We start from the raw sequence: 22,326 nt of genomic DNA on the forward strand, positions 1-22,326 counted from the left end.
TTATCTTTCTCACTCACCCATTGTCCCATCTCCAAATTTTTATATAATCTTCAGATTTCATGGATTCTACTTACAATTTTTTATAGTTGATGTGTCTCCATTTCAGCAGCTACTATGTTATCATTTCTTGTCTTAAACTATTACAATCTTTCTGCCTGTGTTTACAGATCTTTCCAGTCCACCCCCCACACTGAGGTCAGGAGATCTTTCTAAAAATGTATCTCATATTCTATCTTGCTTAAAACTTTCAAGTGCTTAACAACTAAATGCAGTATATATTTCCAGACTGGATCCTGAACCAGGGGGGAAAAAATGCTACAAAGATCATTATTAGGACATCTGAATATAGACTATATCAGATAATAAAATACTAGTGTTACATTTCTTTAATTTGGTAATGTACTATAATTATATAAGGAAATGTCCTTGCTCTTAGGAAATATACACGGAGGTAGTTAGGGACAAACTAGCAAATGATTTAGGGGAAAAAATGATACCTATAGAGATAGCAAACACAATAAAGCAAACACAGCAAAACTTTTCAATTGGTGAATCTGGGTAAAGGGTATACAAGATTCCTGCAACTCCTCTATTAGTTTGAGATCATGTTAGATAAAATTTTTTTGGCTGGGCATGGTGACTCATGCCTATAATCACGGCACTTTGAGAGGCTATAGCAGGAGGACTGCTTGAGCCCAGGAGTTCCAGACCAGCCCTGGCAACAGGGCAAGACCCTGTTTCTCTAAAAACTAAAAAATTTATCTGTGTGGACTGTAGTATATCTGTATTCCCAGACACTCGGGAGGCTGAAGTGGGAGGATCACTTGTGCCCAGAAGGTTGACACTGCAGTGAGCCATGACTGTACCGTTGCACTCCAGCCTGGTCGACAGAGCAAGACTCTGTCTCAAAAAAAAAAAAAAAAAATTAAACTTCCCATATTCCCTGTTACATGTAAGATAAAAGTTTGAACTCCTTAGTTAGGCTCTCTGTGATCTGACTCTTGCCCCCTCTACCATTATCGGTCATCAACTGAGGGGAGGACCAAAACCAACATCCTACTCTCCACACACAAAGATTACAAATTTCTGAACACACCAAACTGCTTTGTTCCAAACATGTTTTCTCTACGTCGTGAACCTTGTCTGACAAGCACCTTCTTATTTCATGCTATCCAAGCCTCGCCTCCTCTTACTCTGCTCTCCTTTCTACTTTCATGTTCCAGATGAAAATAACCACTCTGGGCCGCGGTGGCTCATGCCACCCAGCACTTTCGGAGGCTAAGGCAGGTGGATCACGAAGTCAAGAGATCGAGACCATCCTGGCCAACATGGTGAAACCTCGTCTCTACTGAAAATACAAAAATTAGCTGGGTGTGGTGGCGAGCACCTGTAATCCCAGCTACTCGGGAGGCTGAGGCGGGAGAATTGCTTGAACCCAGGAGGTGGAGGTTGCAGTGAGTTGAGATGGTGCCACTGCACTCCAGCCTGGCAACAGGGCAAAACTCCGTCTCAAAAAAAAAAATACCTCAAATACTCAGCCGGGTACATTGGCTCATGCCCGTAATCCCAGCACTTTGAGAGGCTGAGGCGTTGGATTACCTGAGGTCAGGAGTTCAAGACCAGTCTGACCAATATGGTGAAACCCCGTCTCTACTAAAAATGCAAAAAAATTAGCCAGGCATGGTAGCATGTGCTTGCAGTCCCAGCAACTTGGGAGGTTGAGACAGGAGAATTGCTTGACCCTGGGAGGCGGAGGCTGCAGTGAGCTGAGATCACACCACTGCACTCCAGCCTAGTCAACAAAGCGGGACTCTGCCAAAAAAAAGAAAAAAAGAAAAAAAAAAATCTCACTACTCCCAAATTATGTACTTTTAAAAATGTTTTTATTCTTTCCATGTCCCTAATACAGCTTTCCACCAACTTTCCTGAAGTATGAAAAGAAATACATATTTTTCACTAAGAGGTCAACCTATTTTCAATCTCTTATGCCATTTAAAGATTCTACATGATGAGGAACACAAGTTCAATAAAATTTTATCTGTTTCTCATTATTCATAAATATCATCTATTTAGCCAATTGTATCTAAATGCTATTTTATTGCAAATATCCCATTCACCAACTTGAAAAAGAGAAAAACAAAACAAGCATCATTAAAAATAAAGCAAAAAAGTAGCAAAAGAGATAATTCCAATATTACCTATACATACTCAGTTACCTAAAAAAATGAACTGGCTCAGATTGTTGACAAAAAAATCCAAGGCCCATTCATTAAAGCAAATAAATAGCTCATATAACTTCCAAAACTCTCACGCATGACCTATTTTCCTTTACTTGTGACCCAAATTTAGTTACTTGAGTATCTTAGACACTAGCAAAATAGAAAGGTAAGATAAGCTTCTGGAGAGATTGTAACGGCACACAGCAAAGGAACAAAACACACACACAAAAAGTCTATAGGCTGGGCACGGTGGCTTACGCCTGTAATCCCAGCACTCTGGGAGGCTGAGATGGGTGGATCACGAGGTCAGAAGATCAAGACCATCCTGGCTAACATGGTGAAACCCCGTTTCTACTAAAAACACAAAAAATTAGCTGGGTGTGGTGGCGGGCGCCTGTAGTCCCAGCTACGTGGGAGGCTGAGGCAGGAGAATGGTGTGAAGCCAGGAGGTGGAGCTTGCAGTGAGCCAAGATTGCACCACCGCACTCCAGCCTGGGCAACAGATCGGGACTCTATCTCCAAAAAAAAAAAAAAAATCTATATAGAATCTTAACATAGTCTGCTGGAACAATTTTTTTCTAAAGAAAATACATCAAATTGAGTAATATTAAATGACAGGAAAAAGAGTAAACATTATAGAAATTTCGTTTAAAAATCAGAAACGATTTCAACTTTAAAATGAATGGATATTGACAGTTCAGGGAGCACATCTGTTTCTTCAAAACAGGCAGAGTAGGAAAAACATGTTGCTAATTTTTAAAAAATCATACAAATCAGTTTTTTGATCATTATTAAACTATTCATAAAATTAACATATTACAACCATTCATACAAATGTTTACTACAGATACTCCTGAATCCAAGCAGTATTATTAACATTTAAATTTATTTTAGGAATGATGAAAAAATTATTCCAACATTTAAGAGACTACCATTTTTGCCCGGCCCAGCGGCTCACACTTGTAATCCCAGCACTTTAGGAGACCCAAGGTGGGCAGATCACCTGAGGTCAGGAGTTCAAGACCAGCCTGACCAACATGGAGAAATCCCATCTCTATTAAATATACAAAATTAGCTCGGTGTGGTGGCGCATGCCTGTAATCCCAGCTACTGGGGAGGCTGAGGCAGGAGAACTGCTTAAAACCAGGAGGCGGAGGTTGCGGTGAGCTGAGATCACACCATTGCACTCCAGCCTGGGCAACAACAGCGAAACTCCATCTCAAAAACAAACAAAAAAAAAAGAACACCACTTTTCATTTTACTGAATTACCTTTCCTGTTTAAGAGCATATTCCAACATTTTGATCCTCCTCACAAGATCCTTCTTCAAATTTTCTTGGCCCTTCCTTTCTCCCTGTAGGAAGGCAATCTGGGCCTGAGTAGGGGAAAGACAGACAAAATTCAGTTTAGACCAAAAAAAAAAAAAAAATTATTTTAACTCAGTAAAGAACTTTAGGAAGTTAGAACAATTAGATGCAAAAAAATTTCCTTTACCTATTTCTCACAAAGTATGTACAAATATAAAAATGCACTGACTGCAAGGGGGAAAAAGGACTTAGGTTAAATAGGGCGGTAGGGACATCCAAATGCATTTTACTACAGGCTAGGGATTTTACAACACATAGTCCATATCATTTAAGAGTCTACAATCTAAAACAACTAATATTGCTGGGTGTGGTGGCTCACACCTGTAATCCCAGCACTTTGGGAGGCTGAGGCAGGCGGCTCACTTGAGGTCAAGAGTTCAAGACCAGCCTGGCCAACATGGTGAAATCCCGTCTCTACTAAAAATACAAAAATTAGCCAGGCCTGGTGGCACCTGTAATCTCAGCTACTTGGGAGGCTGAGGCAGGAGAACTGCTTGAACCCGGAAGGCGGGGGTTACAGTGAGCCGAGATCATGCCACTGTACTCCATTCTGGGTAACAGAGTGAGACTCCATCTCAAAAAATAAAATAAAACAACTAATATTAATGCAAACAAATGCAAGGTGTACAGTACAGTTGGCTAATGTGTTTGTCTTTTTGCCATCAACAGGATTTCTTTTTTATAAACCAGAGAGGGTTAAAGTAAAACTAGTTCTTATAATCCCCTTGCACAAGCTTCATCATATATTTAAATTTTATGACAGATTCCTTAAATGACTTTATTTTGGACCTCCCCAGCAAACAATAAATTGCTCCCTTTTCTCAATCCCCACCCTTTTCCTCACTCACCTTGGAATGTAATCCACAGAAAAAAGAAAGTGAAAGTTGGGAAAAGGAAAATCAGAGACAAGGCCTTCTGCCTATTCCTGCCTCCCACCCCAAGGAATCACTAAAACCCTATATTTGAATATGAAACAAACTGTAAACAACTTTTAAAGTCAGTAAAACAGAGGGGCTAGGAAAGAGTAGCCCTCCAGAATATTAAAAGAACATTTATAATTGAAATACTATCTTTCCAATAAGAAACTGAAACTATGTCACAAACACTAATTTGTTAAAGTGACTCATAATACCTCTTAAAAGTCATAAGGGCCTCAAAACTAGCTATATATTTCACTATTCTCACATGTACCACCACCCCCTGTCTATTATACTGACCCACTAAGACAGGTAACAATGTTATTTATGTATCTACAGTACTTTCCATTAAGTAAGCAGTAACTTTACATTTAAGGATGACCTTGCCACATCCGTAAGGAACTGCGAGGATTGTCCAACTCAGGTTTAGCAAGTGAGCCATTAAACTTAAATCTCATTCAAACTTAGTTTACATTTATCTTACTGAAATAAAAGTGGTCTGAAAACAATTCAATTGTTTTCTGAGGAGAAGCATCAAATATCCACAATACTCTTTTGAAATTACACATTCTGCAATGGGATAATTATGTTACCTAACCAGAATTGTAATGATACATGCATTTAAAGCTGATAAAAATGAAAGTCTTGTCAAAAGGAAATGACAGCCCAACTTGTCAGGCCAAACATGCTCTGAATTGAAGATAATTCAAGCTAATCAATGCAATCAAACATTGAAAGTAATAACAATATCAATTATCAATTTTGTCCTCTCGATACTCCTTGGCTAGTTTTGTATTTCTGTACCCTCAGTGGTCCTGGATGATTCTGAAACTTCAGCCTATAATACTCTAAAGTCTTTACTGTACTCCTCGGCTAGTTTTGTCTTTCTGCTACCCTCATTGGTCCTGGATGATTCTGAAACTTCAGCCTATAATACTCTAAAGTCATTACTGTACATGTTCAACTTCGAGCATAAGAGAAATTACAATTAAAAGTATAATCAGAGGCTGGGCACAGTGGCTCAGCCCTGTAATCACAGCACTTTGGGAGGCCAAGGCAGGAGGATAACTTGAGTCAGGAGTTTGAGCCTAGCCTGTGCAACATAGCGAGACCACGTCCCTACAAATAATTTAAAAACTCAGCCAGGCACGGTGGCATGTGTCTTTGGTCCCAGCTACTTGGGAGACTGAGGCAGGAGGATCACCTGAGTCCAGGAGGCCAAGGCTGCAGTGAGCAGTCTTGAGGGTGCAGTGATCACACCACCACCCTCCAACACGGGTGACAGAGTGAGACCCTGTCTCAAAATAAAAAAAAAAGGGGGGGGGGGTGGACAGGGTAATCAGGGCCAGGCATGGTAGCTAATGCCTGTAATCCCAGAACTTTGGGAGACTGAGGTGAGAGGACTGCTTGAAGCTAGGAGTTTGAGACCACCCTGGCCAACATACCAAGACATCTCATAAAAAAATTAAAAATATAAAAAATAAACTACAATCAGATTCCTCCTTTTCCATCAAACGGATAAAGTTCAGTAATTTAATAATGTGGTAGAAAAGAGACATTTATATACTAGCTGTGATGGTATAAACCAGTTCCACTTTATAGAGACAACTGGCAATATGTCAAGTTTGTAAATGCATATACCCTTTAACTCAGCAATTTTAGAACGTTATCCTTCAAATATATATTTGCACATATGTGAAATTATATAATACATGACTGATAAAACACAGACAAGAATATGTATACAACCCAAATGACCATCTGAAGGGGACCGGTTAAATAAATTATGACTATAATTGAAAGAAAATTAGGACCTGAACCAAGACCTTTGAGAAAAGAGTAAAAGAGTATGAGAATAATGTCAATCTTTTACCTTTTTTTCTCTACGAAACTTATAAACAAAAAGTCTTAAAACACATTCCTATTTAAAAAAAGAATTCCTTCTGTAAAACAAACTCAGTCGAAAACACAGTAATTGGTATAAATTCTTACCCTTTAACAATAAAGATTAAAATCCAGCTAAAACTTCTCCAGATATGGCAGTATATTGCTCTTTGAATTGAGTTCATTGAAAAGGAAGGGCGAGGGTGAGAGACATAAAAGACAAAAACAGTGAAAGGAAGAAAAAAAGGGAAGGAAAAAAGGTTAAAAAAAAAAAAAGGAAAATAGGTTGGACACAGTGGCTCACACCTGTAATCCCAGAACTTTGGGAGGCTGAGGCAGGGGGATCACCTGAGGTCAGGAGTTCAATAACAGCCTGGTCAACATGGTGAAACCTTGTCTCCACTAAACATATAAAAATTAGCCAGGCATGGTGGTAGGCACCTGTATTCCCAGCTACTCGGAAGGCTGAGACAGAAGAATCGCTCAAACCTGGGAGGCAGAGGTTGCAGTGAGCAGAGATCGCACCACTGCACTCCAGCCTGGGTGACACAGTGAGACTCCATCTTAAAAAAATAAAAAGGGTTATGAATCAAATATATTTTAAAAATTACAAATCATCATACTGCCATTTATCTGTACAACTAAACCTAATGATAACAGCATATATTTCTGGAGAAGAAAACTTTGGAATTATCTTCAAGGAAAATGAATGTTGAACTTCCATACTTTATACATGTTTTTCACAGTATAGAAAATCAGATATTCACTTCCTAACCATTATAAACAAAAAAGATACAAATAATAGTAGGTAGATATTTTACTATTTAAGTCTGCATGACAAAAAGAAAATTTATTTTTATATTATTTTCAATTCTAATTTGTCAAAAGGATATATGTAAATAGGAATATAAATCTTCTATATCTAAACAGGTTTATCTGCATGCATAATATATAATAAACAATTAAAATATTTAAAATGTACCACTAAATTTATTAAAGCCCCTCCCCCCCTTTCTTTTGTTTTGAGACGGAGTCTCTGTTGCCCAGGCTGGAGTGCAGTGGCGTGATCTCGGCTCACTGCAACTTCAGCCTCCCGGGGTCGAGGTAATTCTCCTGCCTTAGCCTCCTGAGCAGCTGGGATCACAGGCATGCACCATCATGCCCAGCTAATTTTTGTATTTTTAGTAGAGACAGGGTTTTACCATGTTGGTCAGGCTGTTCTCAAACTCCTGACCTTGTGATCCACCCACCTCGGCCTCCCAAAGTGCTGGGATTACAAGCGTGAGCCACCGCGCCCAGTCTTATTGAAGCCATTTTAAACTAAATTTAAAAGGGCTAGGATTCAAAATTGAAATCACTGAGAAGTATATTCAAAATTAAAAATACACAAAATTCTTGGGTTGGACACCTTTCAGTAGCTTTTCAGTTACTTGTTACTTGCTATGGAACATAAAGAGCACTCACTTTTACAAAAATCTAAAATAAAATATTATAAAACTTGATTAAGGTTCTCATCTTTCGATATGAACACAAACTTCAAAGTAAAAGAGGAAATATATAAGTAAAAGTCAATTATATGGTTACAGTGCACAATGAAGTTTCAATAATCTGCTTTATGTCTTAATGTCTTCTATAAACTATAACTATTCCCTCTGAAAAGCTTTGGATTATATTATGCTCTTAAATCTAGGCTGCTAGTTTTCTCTGGCACATAATCACTGCCTCCAGCCCTCTCCTCTCTCTTAAAGAGAGTATCATTATCAGGCTGGGCACTGTGGCTCACGCTTGTAATCCCAGCACTTTGGGAGACCAAGGCAGGTGGATCACCTGAGGTCAGGAGTTTGAGACCAGCCTGACCAGTATGATGAAACCCCATCTCTACTAAAAATACAAAAATTAGCCAGGCATGGTGGCGTGCGCCTGTAGTCCCAGCTACTCAGGAGGCCAAGACAGGAGAATTGCTTGAACCTGGGAGGTGAAGTTGCAGTGAGCCAAGATCACGCCACTGCACTCCAGACTGGGTGACAGAGAGACACTCCATCTCGGGAAAAAAAAAAAAAAAAAGTGTCATTATCATTTGGTGACACCGAGCTTTACCATCAGAATCACCCAGATGACTTGTTAAAACATAATTTTTTTGGGTTCTAACCTCAGAGTTGCTCATTCAGTAGGTCTGGAGTGGGGCCCAAGAATTTCCATTTCTAGTAAGTACCCAGGTGATAATGCTGCTGATCTGGGACCACACTTGGAGAATCACGAACTTAAACCATTTGTAACACAGTTAGAAGGCCAAAAACAAAAAACAAAGCAAAACAAAACAAAACACAAAGCAGGAAACAGTCTGTTGAGGAGCAAGGAAAAGAACAGTCCCAGAAGTCAGGCGTGGTGGCTCACGCCTGTAATCCTAGCACTTCGAGAGGCTGAGGCGGGCGGATCACTTGAGATCAGGAGTTCGAAACCAGCCTGGCCAACATGGTAAAACCCCCGTCTCTACTAAAAATATTAAAAAATGAGCCAGGTGTGGTGGCAAGCGTCTGTAATCCCAGCTACTCGGGAGGCTAAGGCAGGAGAACTGCTTGAACCTGAGAGGTAGAGGTTGTGATGAGCTGAGATCATGCCACTGCACTCCAGCCTGAGCGACAGAGCAAAACTCGGAAAAAAAAAAAAAAAAAAAAAAAAAGAAGCAAAGAACAGTACCAGAACCCTACCTCTTTTTTTCCCCAAAGTGTTGGGATTACAGGTGTCAGCTACCACGTCCAGCCCCAGAACCCTACCTTTTTACTCCACAGAAATATGGAGTCTTATACAGGCCTTCAAGTTGACAGACGAGTACATACTAGCTTTTTGATTCTCTTCCAAATTCCTTATTTATGACTATACTTTTAGCAGTCTCCTGAAAAAATAAAATCTACCAATATATTTCAGTTCAATCACATGTTTGGGAAATACCTACTTCCCATCAAGGTCTAAACTGTTGTAAAGGAGAATATAGGAAAAACAAATAAAACCAAGTTTCTACCCACAATGTACTTCCAATCTAGTTAGGGTACAGGACCAGCACACATATGTTCACAAAAACAGCTAAGAAAAGATAGTGCAGTATTAATAAATGAGGATTCAAGTAATACAGTCAAATATTCGTATTTGTTCATTTAACAATATTAACTAAACACCTATTTTATTCTAGGCAGTTATTGGCACTGGGACTAAAGTAGTGACAAAACAAAACAGAGCTAACAATCCAGTGGTTGAAACATATGCTGCCTAAGATATATGTGTACCAGCAGCATATGTTATATTTACTTAGAACCAGAAACACAGCTGCAGGCAAAAGCAGTCAATATAAAAATAAACACAAAAAGCGGCCGGGCGTGGTGGCTCAAGCCTATAATCCCAGCACTTTGGGAGGCCGAGACGGGCGGATCACGAGGTCAGGAGATCGAGGCCATCCTGGCTAACACGGTGAAACCCCATCTCTACTAAAAAATACAAAAAACTAGCTGGGCGTGGTGGCGGGCATCTGTAGTCCCAGCGACACGGGAGGCTGAGGCAGGAGAATGGCGTAAACGTGGGAGGCGGAGCTTGCAGTGAGCTGAGATCTGGCCACTGCACTCCAGCCCGGGCCACAGAGCAAGACTCCGTCTCAAAAAAAAAAAAAAAACACACACACAAAAAGCAACTGGATGCCTATTTAACTCTGGAGTCAAGTACAGAACTGATGTTCAACTTAAAAATTGCTTGCTTGCTTATTCATGTATTTGTTTGTTTATTTGGGACAGGGTCTCGCTCTGTTGCCTAGGCTGGAGTGCAATCATAGCTCACCACAGCCTCAAAATCCTGAACTCAAGCAATTCTCCTGCCTCAGCCTCCCAAGTAGCTGGGACTATAGGCGCACACCACCACACGCAGCTAATTTTAATTTTTTTTTGGTAGAGACAGGGTCTTCCTATGTTGCCAGGCTGTTGCCTAGCCTCAAGCAATCCTCTCACCTTGGCCTCCCAAAGTGCTGGAACTACATGCAAGAGCCACTGCACCAGGCCTAAAAACTGTATTCTAGTCTGGTATTTACTCTACAGCTAGTTTTATTTATTTATTTATTTATTTATTTATTTATTTATTTTTTTGTGAGACAGAGTCTCGCTCTGTCATCTAGGCTGGACAACAGGGGCGCAATCTCGGCTCACTGCAACCTCTGCCTCCCGGGTTCAAGCAATTCTACTATGTCAGCCTCCAAAGTAGCCGGGATTACAGGCGCCTGCCACTGTGTCTGGCTAATTTTTGTATTTTTAGTAGAGACGGGGTTTCACCATGCTGGCCAGGCTGGTCTCGAACTCCTGACCTCAGGTGATCCGCCCGCCTCAGCCTCCCAAAGTGCTGGGATTACAGGCGTGAGCCACCACACCCGGCCTAGTTTTACACTTTAACAAACTAGTGAGTCTCCTGAATTATTATTCCCTAATAAATAAAATACTGTACCATTTTATTTATCTCGTTACATTTCAAAAAAAGATAAGATGTGAACTGATGGATTATATTGAAAATAAAGACACATTTCATTTTATGTTTTTTAGAGATGAGGGTCTCTCTCTGTTGCCAGGTTAGAAGTGCAGTGGCATGATCATAGTTCACTATAGCCTTGAACTCCTGGGCTCAAGTGATCCTTCTAGATAACATTTTACCTCTGAAATGCTATAGGAGACAGTGGTATATTCTTTCAAAAGCAATCTCTCCATCCCTAAATGTAAGATTACAAATACAGATTTCTGTGTACAGAAAACCCTCAATTACCCAAATTCTCATTTAAAGCACTAAATTAATTACACCCACACTGTCACCTTATGGCAGCATATAAATAAATGTACATCAGTAGGTTTTCTGAGATCCCAAAGGCTACCTCAGAACTCGAATCAGTCAGTTAAATTCCCTCAGCACATCTTCCTATCTTTCAACTCTTTATAAATGTTCCTAATGTTTGCTCAAAGGACTAGAAATTCCATTTTTTAAAAATTTACACACACACACACACACACACACACACACACACACAGACATACATGCAGTTAGCCCTTCATATCCATGTGTTCTATCTGCAGATTCAACCATCTATCAAAAACATTCAATAAACAATACAATAAATAGAAAATTTTAAAAATATAGTATAACACAGCATTTACATTAGGTATTATAAATAATCTAGAGATGATTTAAAGTATATGGGAGGGTGTACATAGTTTACATGCATATACTACGCCACCTTATATAAGAAAATTGGAACTTGAGCATCCACAGTTCTTTGCATTGGGGGGAGGAGTTTCTGGAACCAATCCCCTACAGACATCGAAGGATAACTGTATATGTACATATACACATATGTAGAAGAAAAGAGAGAATAAGGTATCAATCAAGGGAGGAATTCTGCAGATTTACAGTATGAGACAGTATGACATTCATAGATTTAACATTCATGCTTACCACTGTTTTAAGAGCTACCCAGAAGATACTTTGTTAAGGCAATGGAGAAGCTAGAAGCCCAATCTAGAGGTTAAAAGCATCAGTGTAGCCTAACACCAAGCATTTGTCTTTGGAAGTTTTTTTGAGACAGGGTTGGAGAGCAATGGCACAATCATAGCTCACTGTAGTCTTGACCTCCTAGACTCAGACGATTCTCCTGCTTCATTCAGCCTCTCAAGAAACAGGGCCCACAGGTGTGTGCCGCCATGCCCAGCCAAGCATTTGTTAAAAGGCAATCACTCTAAACAGTTTAAGAAAAAAAACTAGGCTGGGCACGGTGGCTCAACCTTGTAATCCCAGCACTTTGGGAGGCTGAGGCAGGTGGATCATGAAGTCAGGAGATCGAGACCATCCTAACTAACACAGCGAAACCCCATCGCTACAAAAAAAACAAACAAAAAAAAGCTGGGTGTGGTGGCGGGCACCTATAGTCCCAGCTACTTGGGAGGTTGAGGCAGGAGAATGGCGAGAACCTGGGAGGTGGAGCTTGCAGTGAGCAGAGATCACACCACTGCACTCCAGCCTGGGTAACAGAGCAAAATTCCATCTCAAAAAAGAAAAAAAACTAAATCTATTGATGTAAAATGCCCTCTGCCCCCACAAAGAAAGAAAAATGTAAGCACTAAGAAAATGGCAGCTCTTAACGAGAAAGAGAACAGAAATGTTCTATACCCCACCATCAAAAATCACTGAACTAATTTAGCAAATGCTCCAACCTGAGCGTAAAGGATTCCAGACACAAGCTGGGGAAGAGAAAAATAAGCTCAGTTAAAAAGAAAAAGAGGGCCGGGAACGGGTGGCTCACGCCTGTAATCCCAGCACCTTAGGAGGCCAAGACGGGCGGATCACCTGAGGTCGGGAGTTCAAGATCAGCTTGACCAACATGGAGAAACCCCGTCTCTACTAAAAAATACAAAATTAGCTGGGCGTGGTGGCGCATGCCTGTAATCCCAGCTACTCGGGAGGGTGAGGCAGGAAAATCACATGAACTCGGGAAGCGGAGGTTGCGGTGAGCCAAGATCATGCCACTGTACCCCAGCCTGGGCAACAAGAGCAAGACGGACGGACGGACGGAAGGAAGGAAGGAAGGAAGGAAAAAAGAGGTCAGGCATAATGGCTCAAGCCTGTAATCTTATCACTTTGGGAGGTCAAGGCAGGAAGATGGCTTGAGTCCAGGAGTTCAAGACTAGCCTGGGCAACACACTGGGACTCCATGTCTATAAAAAACTAAGTTAGTGGAGCATGGTGGTGCACACCTGTAGTCCCAGCTACTTGGCAGGGAGGCTGAAGTGGAAGGATCACTTGAGCCAGACAGGTTGAGGCTACAGTGAGTCATGTTTGTACAACTGCACTTCAACCTGGGCTACAGAGCGAAATCTTGCCTTAAAAAAGAAAGAAAATAAAAAGAAAAAAAAGAAGAGAAGGAAGGAAGAAAGAAAAGGAAAAGAAACTTGCTGCATAGACATGACCATATTCATTTGAAAGCAAGTTAATAAATATGTATCCTGAAAAGGTAGTTTAGAAAAGAAACTTACAAGCTATGAGAGTGGTTATAAAACATTCTCTTAACAGTTAGCAGGAGGAAGAAAAAGTGTATTCTTTAAAATTATTTCATTACTAGTAAATAGTGCTGTAAGAAAAAGTAGGGGGAAAAAGGCAAAGAAATATGAAAATAAGTCAATGAAAAACAAATAGGCTATGATCACACATCTAAAGCCATGAACACGGCAATGAGTATCTTAAAGAATCTAAAAAGTATATTTTGAATTTTAAAGTATTTTAAGAGATTAATTTTATAAAAACAGTGTTATCATGCAGAAGGAACATATTTAGTATAATCAAAAGTTTAAGAAATTGGCTGGGCATGGTGGCTCACACTAGTAATATCAGCATCCTGGGAGGCCGAGGTGGGCGGATCACCTGAGGTCAGGAGTTCAAGACCAGCCTGGCCGACATGGCGAAACACCACCTCTACTGAAAGCACAAAAATTAGCCAAGTGTGGTGATGCACACCTGTAATCCCAGCTACTTGGTAGGCTGAGGCACGAGAATTGCTTGAATCTGGGAGGCAGAGGTTGCAGTGAGCCAAGATCATGTCACTGAATTCCAGCCTGGGCAACAGAGCAAGACTCTGTCTCAATTAAAAAAAAAAAAAAAAGAGTTTAAGAAATTAAGGAAACCTGAGTGTAAGGAACCCTTTTCTTTTTTTTTTTTTTTGAGACGGAGTCTTGCTGTGTTGCCCAGGCTGGAGTGCAGTGGCACAATCTTGGCTCACTGCAAGCTCCGCCTCCCAGGTTCACGCCATTCTCCTGCCTCAGCCTCCCAAGTAGCTGGGACTACAGGCGCCCGCCACCTCGCCCGGTTAGTTTTTTGTATTTTTTAGTGGAGACGGGGTTTCACCATGTTAGCCAGGATGGTCTCGATCTCCTGACCTTGTGATCTGCCTGTCTCAGCCTCCCAAAGTGCTGGGATTACAGGCTTGAGCCACCGTGCCCGGCCAGGAACCCTTTTCGAGGGTAGTACTAGTACAGCTCAAATCTGGTTTGAATTCCAGCTTTGTCACTTACTGGGTAATTAAGTAGCAGGTTTAAGCCTAGCTGGTGTTTGCTATTTGCATGTATTTTCATAAATAAAAGTGGTCTGTAATGTTTTTATGGTGTTGTCAAACTTCAAAGTTATTAAAACTATTAACATCCTGTTTAATATTTAAGAATAAATAATTATTTGATATCTTTTAACTATTGTCCTATCACTGACCTTTAGGACTCTTACTGACAATTTTATGACTGTTTATGTAATCATCCTTTATCTCTTACTCAGCAAGTTCTCTATTAGACATAATATATGTCTGCTGAATGAAATTTAATTACAGGTATCTTTGAACATTTATTAATTTAAATTACATTTGTACTTGCAAGAAACATTTAAACAATGCTTTATTTTTCTAAAATAAAAGGAAACCAATAGCACAAACCTTCATTTTCTAAGTGTGTCAAGTTGTTTGGTTTTTGTTTCGTTTTGTTTTGTTTTGAGACTGAGTCTTGCTCTGTCGCCAGGCTGGAGTGCAGTGGTGTGAGCTCGGCTCACTGCAACCTCCAACTTGCTGGTTCAAGTGATTCTCCTGCCTCAGCCTCCCCAGTAGCTGGGATTACAGGCACATGCCCCTACACCCGGCTAATTTTTTTTTTTTTTTTTGTATTTTTAGTAGAGACAGGATTTCACCATGTTGGCCAGGATGCTCTTGATCTCCTGACCTCGTGATTCCCCCGCCTTAGCCTCTCAAAGTGCTGGGATTACAGGCGTGAGCCACCGCACCTGGCCTGTTTTTTGTTTTAATCAAAGTACTGCATAGGGGTACACTGTACTGACATTATTTTTCCGAAGCCACTCAGGTATCTCCTGTTGCTTTTACAGACCAATTGCCTAATATATTATACACCATACCTTATCTCAGGTACATTAATTAGAAGTGATGATAACATCTAGCTTTCCTACTGTGGCTCACAAAGCACTTTTATATACCTATCTTATTCACATTATGTATCTTAATTCTTCACAGCAGTAACATGAGGTAGGAATCAAAAATAGATTCAAAAAAGGTATTCAGCAAAATTCAGCATCTATTGTTTCTTTTTTTTTTGGCAGTGACAGGGCCTCAGTATGCTGCCCAGACTGGTCTCAAACTCCTGAGTTCAAGCAATCCTCCCACCTCAGCCTCCCAAAGTCCTAGGATTACAGGCATGAGCCACTGTGCCCAGCCAGCCAGCATCTAGTCTTTTTAAAGTTCATTTTGCCACTTAATAGTGGAAGTAGTTTCTGACACAAAATCACTATTCTGTAAGCATTTGCTGAACAGAACAAAAGTAAATAAAACAGGTTTCAAAAAGTGATTCAAAATAGTGTAACAACTAAAAGTATATTAAATCAGAAGTAATATAATACTAGGTAGGAAAAGATCATGATACAGTATTTATTAGGACAAAAAGGAATGATTCTGGAAAGAACTTGAATCCATTCATATTCTAACCAATATACTGTAATAAAATCCATTCATTCATTTACTGAGTACCTACCATGTACCAAAACTTTAAGCGTTTGGGTCATATTTCCACCATAGACATAGTCCAATTTTTCATTGAACTTATAATCCACATAAAATACCGATGGTTTAATTTTTAAAGTACTTTTTGCATTCTTGTAGAAATAGTATAACCCTTTCTGATTAGTGAAGAAATGAAGATTATAATCAGAGTTAAGATATATGTAGTAAACATATTCAAATGAGGCATTTTATATAAGATGTACTTCAAAGGAAAATAGAAAAAATGTAAGAGAAATAATTTTAAAAAGGCTACCTTCTTAAAAGGTGAATACTAGTCAATATTAATAAACAAAATAACCAGATTCTACTCAGAAACAAATGGCAGGAGATTGATGAAGAACCATGAGAATATATATAGATGAATCATCACATGGAAAACTGTAGAGTCTAATTAGTAATAAAAAATACAAATTATCACAGTTGAAAATATGAATAGTTGGTAAAGCTGAGTAAAAAGTTTACTGTATTCCTCTTGAAGCTTTCCTGTAAATTTGAAAATGTTTTTGTCTTAAAAAAAGTAAATTAGGCTGGGCACAATGGCCCACGCCTGTAATCCCAGCACTTTGGGAGGCCAAGGCAGGTGGACTGCTGGAGATCGAGTTTGAGGGCTGCCTGGAACAACATGGCCAAACCTCTTCTCTACAAAAAATACAAAAATTAGCTGAACATGGTAGCACATGCCTGTAGTTCCAGCTACTTAGGGAGGCTGAGGTGGGAGGATGACCTGAGTCCAGGGAGGCTGAGGCTGCAGTGAGCAGTTGATCCTGCCACTGCACTCCAACCTGAGCAACAGAGGTGAGATTCTGTCTCAAAACAAAACAAAACAAAGAAAGTAAATTAAAAAGATAAAACCCAATGTTCGCAGGCAGATGAAGTACAGATATTAGATGAATTACATATAAAGATTTATATATTGTTGGTGGCAATGCAAATTAGTTCAATCTAGTCTGCAAAAGGGGACTATAAAGCTATGTGCAGACTCTATTATTTGGTCATTTTGCCTTGGAAAATACAACCCAAGAACACTAGCAGCCTCTTTCTTCACATCCCTCTCCAACCCATAAAAAAGTAATGCTCAAAGCTGTTAAATGGCATGCTTTATTTTAGCTTCTATTTTTACCATCTGAATTATTTCCTTTGAATTTGCCTTTCAATGCATTTCTCAACATGAACAGAATCATGGTGCAAAATTTTATAACTTATTTTCTTATGTAAACATTGTTTTTTTTTTTTTTTTTGAGATGGAGTCTCATTCTTGTCACCCAGGCTGGAGTGCAACGGCATGATCTCGGCTCACAGCAACCTCTGCCTCCCAGGTTCAAGCAATTCTCCTGCTTCAGCCTCCCAAGTAGTTGGGATTACAGGCGCCCGCCACCCCACCCAGCTAATTTTTTTTTTTTTTTTTGTATTTTTAGCAGAGACGGGTTTTGTCATGTTGGCCAGACTGGTCTCAAACTCCTGACCTCAGGTGATCCCCATAACCTCGGCCTCCCAAAGTGCTGGGATTACAGGCGTGAGCCACCATACCCGACCCTCTCTATTATTTTTATACTATCATTTTTATTGGTTGTATTACAAGTCTTCAAGTTGATTTACCATAACTTACTTAACCATTGTGGTAGATGTTGTGGGCTGGCTATTCGAAATACATATTCCCAAGCCCCTTCTAACTTGTAGCCTCCCAATACAGAATCTGGAACGCCAAGGACCTGTTTTCTTAGATTCTACTGTGGCCAAACATGGCTATGTGACCAATGAGTGACACATGTATGTCTGCTGGGGATGGGGAGAAGACACTTCCGGCTTATCACTCACTGACAAAGGAGACTTACTCCAAAAATAACCCAAACAAACCTTTTTGTTGCTTTTCACTGTGGTCTTAATGTCTGTAGCTATAGCAATCTTATAACGTAACAAAAAGGACAATGGCAATGAAGGATAGCAGATGAGAAAGAAAAAAACCTAGTTTCTTTACGTCATTGCTGAGCCACTGCACCAGTCCTAGACTACCCATATTTTTCTCATGTAAAAATGAGAAAAATATCACCTCTACTTGTTAAGTCACCGTTAAAAGGGTTTACCAGCAGTCAAAAGCATTCCTGATATTCATTCCACTATAATTGGATATTTAGTTTGTTTGTAATTTTTCCCTATTACAAAATCATTTGCCAACACTGCTCTTGATACATATAGAATTTTAATGCTTTTTAAAAAGATTTTCCAGGGATAGACTACCATAAGTGGGATCAACAGGTAAAATATAACTTTCATATCTCTTAATAGATACTGACCAATTGACAACACCATGAACAAGGTATGAGGGTACAGTTCTAACATATCTATCTCCCCCAGTACTGGGTGTTAGCATCAATTTTTTTTTTTTTTTTTTTTTGAGATGGAGTCTTGCTTTGTTGCCTAGGCTGGAGTGCAGGGGTGTGATCTCAGCTCACTGCAACCTCCTTCTTCTGGGTTCAAGCAATTCTTGTGACTCAGTCTTCTGAGAAGCTGGGATTACAGGCATGCGCCACCACACCCGACTAATTCTTGAATTTTTGGTAAAGACAGGGTTTCACCACGTTGGCCAGGCTGGTCTCGAACTCCCGACCTCAAGTGATTCACCCGACTTGGCCTCCCCAAGTGCTGGGATTACAGGTGTGAGCCACTGTGCCCGGTCCATTTTTTTTTTTTTTTAATTAATAGAAATACATATTGCTTTAATGTATGCTTCTTTGATGATTATTATTAATACTATTCTGCCATATATTACTGCCCTACCAAAAAACCACCCCAATGCTCAAAAAGAAAGTTCAGACTGATTTTTTAAATTCTTGTTAGTCATTAAAAATGTAACATAGAAGAAAAAAAAAAACTGTACATAAACATATAAAGCAAAAACTGAGACATCCACCTCTTTAACCTCATCCCATTCCCCAGAGGTAATCAGCATGAACAACTGCTGAATTCCCTTCTGAACTTTCTTGTATGAAGTGACAGAAAGATAAGCAAAAACATCTATTTTGGTTATACAATTATTAAAACTAAGTACAGGGACTACAATTATATATATGTTAAAATATATAAGATTAATAAAAACTTTCATGAAGCTCTTATGTTACACTGTTCTAAGTATTATATTTATTAACTCATTTCATTGTCACACAAAAACAGAAGACATAAAACAGTTAAAACAGGCCAGGCACAGCGGCTCACACCTGTAATCCCAGCACTTTGGGAGGCCGAGGCGGGCGGATCACAAGGTCAGGAGATCAAGACCATCCTGGCTAAAACGGTGAAACCCAGTCTCTACTAAAACTACAAAAAATTAGCCGGGCGTGGACTCATGCACCTGTAGTCCCAGCTACTGGGGAGGCTGAGGCAGGAGAATCACTTGAACCTGGGAGGCGGAGGTTGCAGTGAGCCAAGATCATACCACTGCACTCCAGCGTGGGAGACAGAGTAAGACTCTGTCTCAAAAAAAAACAAAACAGTTAAAATAAAACAAACTTGGCTGAGCACAGTGGCTCACGGCTGTAATCCTAGCACTTTGGGAGGCAGAGGTGGGTGGATCACCTAAGGTCAGGAGTTCAAGACCAGCCTGGTCAACATGGTGAAATCCTGTTTCTACTAAAAATACAAAAAAATTAGGTGGGCGTTGTGGCAGGCGCCTATAATCCCAGCTACTTGGGAGGCTAGGGCAGGAGAATCGCTTGAACTCAGGAAGTGGAGGTTTCAGTGAGCCAAGATCACGCCATTGCACTCCAGCCTGGGCAACGAGAGCGAAACGCTGCCCCAAAAAAACAAACAAAAAATTCGTATTTAAAACAAATATATAACACTAACAGACAGTTGAAAATATAGATGCTAGAGTTAAATTTGTATTAAGTTGTTTTTGTCTTAATATACAAAAGCAATGTAGATATAATGAAAAAAGGTTATAAAGAAGGAAAGATTGATATCTAAGATCACACATTGTTGATTTTACCATCAAGGTGGACACTCCTTACAGGCAGGAGGAAATATATGGCTGCAGTTCCAAGAGTTTTCAGGATATTTGGTAATCTCATATAAACAATTAAAGTTTGTGTGCATACAAACAAAATAATGTGTAAGATAATAAGACAAAGAAAATATTTTAAAGATTAAATCCATTACATAAGCCAATGTCTGTTATTTTAAGTAATGTTCCTAGTATAAACACAAATTCCAATGACTTCATTTAACTTACAAATATAGACCTTATCTTTAATAAAATTATCATTGTTTTCTGTTAAAACTGTAACACTAACCTGAAAAATTGCCAAAAATAAATTGTAGAACAAAAAAAGAAAACTGTTCCCACTTGTAAATATACATAGCAGAGGACTTCAATAAATGGACAGAAAAACATTCCATGTTCCTTAGATGGAATACAAAGGATAAAAACAAGCAGTTCAGAGAGGAAACCCAAAAGGCTAACACACTATGGAAGAGATGTTTAAATTCAGTCATAATCAGAGAAATGCAAATTAATATAAGTAGGAGAAACAACTTTAAACGTATCAGACTAGCAAGAAGTAGAATGCTAGATAATGCCAAGTGTTAGCAGCAATATGGGATCACATACTGAAATGGGAACATAGACCAGAGCAGTCATTCTGGAAAGCAATGTGCCGTACTTAGTCAAATCAAGTGTATACACAGCCAACAAACCAGCAATTCCAATATTTAGTAATATGTCAAAGAAAATCTCAAATGATTAAAAGTAATGGATTTAATATATATGAAATATCACAGCTGGATCTTTTAAAAAAGAGAGAAAAAAGGTACAATTTGATTTTTATAAACAAAAAAAGTGTAGAAAAACAATAATATTTTATAAAGATTTTTTTTAAAAAAAGAAATAAATATGAGAGGAATGGAGATAAAAATGGATAAGTAAATTAAACAGAGGGACCATGTGCACACCAAACAATGTCTAACTAGGAGAACTTAATTCTGTGTACCTGAGTTCAAAATAACATTATCAAAAATACATAATGACTTTATACTTAAGAATGCAGAGACCAGGCATGGTGGCTCACGCCTGTAATCCCAGCACTTTGGGAGGCCAAGGCAGGCGGATCATGAGGTCAGGAGTTTGAGACCAGCCTGGCTAACATAAGGAAACCCCATCTCTACTAAAAATACAAAAAATCAGCTGGGTGTGGTGGCATGCGCCTGTAATCCCAGCTACTCAGGAGGCTGAGGCAAGAAAATCACTTGAACTGGGAGGCAGAGGTTGCAGTAAGCCAAGATCGCACCCACACTCCAGCCCGGGTGACAGTGCAAGACTCTGTCTTAAAAAAAAAAAAAAAAAGAAGAATGCAGAAGTAAAAATCCTAAATAAAATATTAACAAAGCAAATACAGCAGTATATCAAAAGAAAAATACTGCAGAACCAACTTTATTTCATTAGTTGGTTAAATGAGAAAAAACACACATTATCTTAGATGCAAAAAATCAATTCACAAAATTCAACATCTATTAGTGTTAACATCTCTCAGAAAACTAGAAACATTTTTAACATGCCACATAGTAATTCCTAGAAAACAATAAATACTACACTTTTACACACTTTTCATGTACCTTTAAAATAAACTTTTTTTTTTTTAAGGAAAAACCCTGTAGCATGACCATCATGATACAAAGCTCTAGAGTTAATAGCCAGTACTATTAAAAGAGAGGTATAAATACCGGAAAATACTAGAAAAAGAGAGGTATAAATATCGGAAATATTTCCAGTTGATTTTTTTTCTACCTAAAACATCCAAACATGAGAAAGAAAAAAAAAAGAAGAGGAAGAACGAAATATTTCTGCAAGGTGACCAAACGACTTTGCACACAGAAGCAGAGCTTTCTCATGTGTTGGAAATAACCAGTTAGAGACAAAACAGAAAAAAGATCCCACTCACACTAGTAATAAAACCTATAAATTCTTTACTTTATTCCTAGGTATTTAAGTATAGGATGTCTCTACTTAAGGAATTAAGAAAAATCCTGTTTGAGAAGACTTGAAATGTAAACATCCCAATTATTACCAAGGTAAACGCAAGTCCCGTAAAGATCCCACGTGTGTGTGTGTATACACAAAATCTGATATACACTAAATTGTTAATAGAATTTATCTCTAAACAGTAGGTTTGTAAAAAGGAATGGAGAGAGGCTGGGGGTACTTGCCACTTTATATGTTTCTGTGCATCCTGTGTTTTTGTATATACATGTATTCTTATTTTCATTAAATCATTTCTTCTAATGTAAAATTTAGACAGCTTCTAAAAATCTAAATTTAACTCAATTCCAAATAATAAC

At 39.1% G+C, this 22,326-nt stretch overlaps 1 protein-coding gene across 5 annotated transcripts in view; it reads right to left on the bottom strand.

Moving 5' to 3' along the window:
* The window catches only part of STRN (striatin), a 131,045-nt gene that overhangs the window by 87,314 nt on the left and 21,405 nt on the right, over nt 1-22,326 (bottom strand). For all 5 annotated transcript variants that reach the window (XR_002732433.3, XM_023216354.3, XM_023216353.3 and 2 more), the window contains exon 2: nt 3,490-3,593. Coding sequence is in view for 4 of the 5 variants with exons in the window: in XM_023216354.3 (XP_023072122.2) it covers nt 3,490-3,593 (104 nt within the window). In the remaining variant the exon portion in view is untranslated. The remainder of the gene's footprint in view (nt 1-3,489; nt 3,594-22,326) is intronic.

The sequence above is a fragment of the Piliocolobus tephrosceles genome, chromosome 15, assembly GCF_002776525.5.
Source record: "Piliocolobus tephrosceles isolate RC106 chromosome 15, ASM277652v3, whole genome shotgun sequence".
Lineage (NCBI taxonomy): Eukaryota > Metazoa > Chordata > Mammalia > Primates > Cercopithecidae > Piliocolobus > Piliocolobus tephrosceles.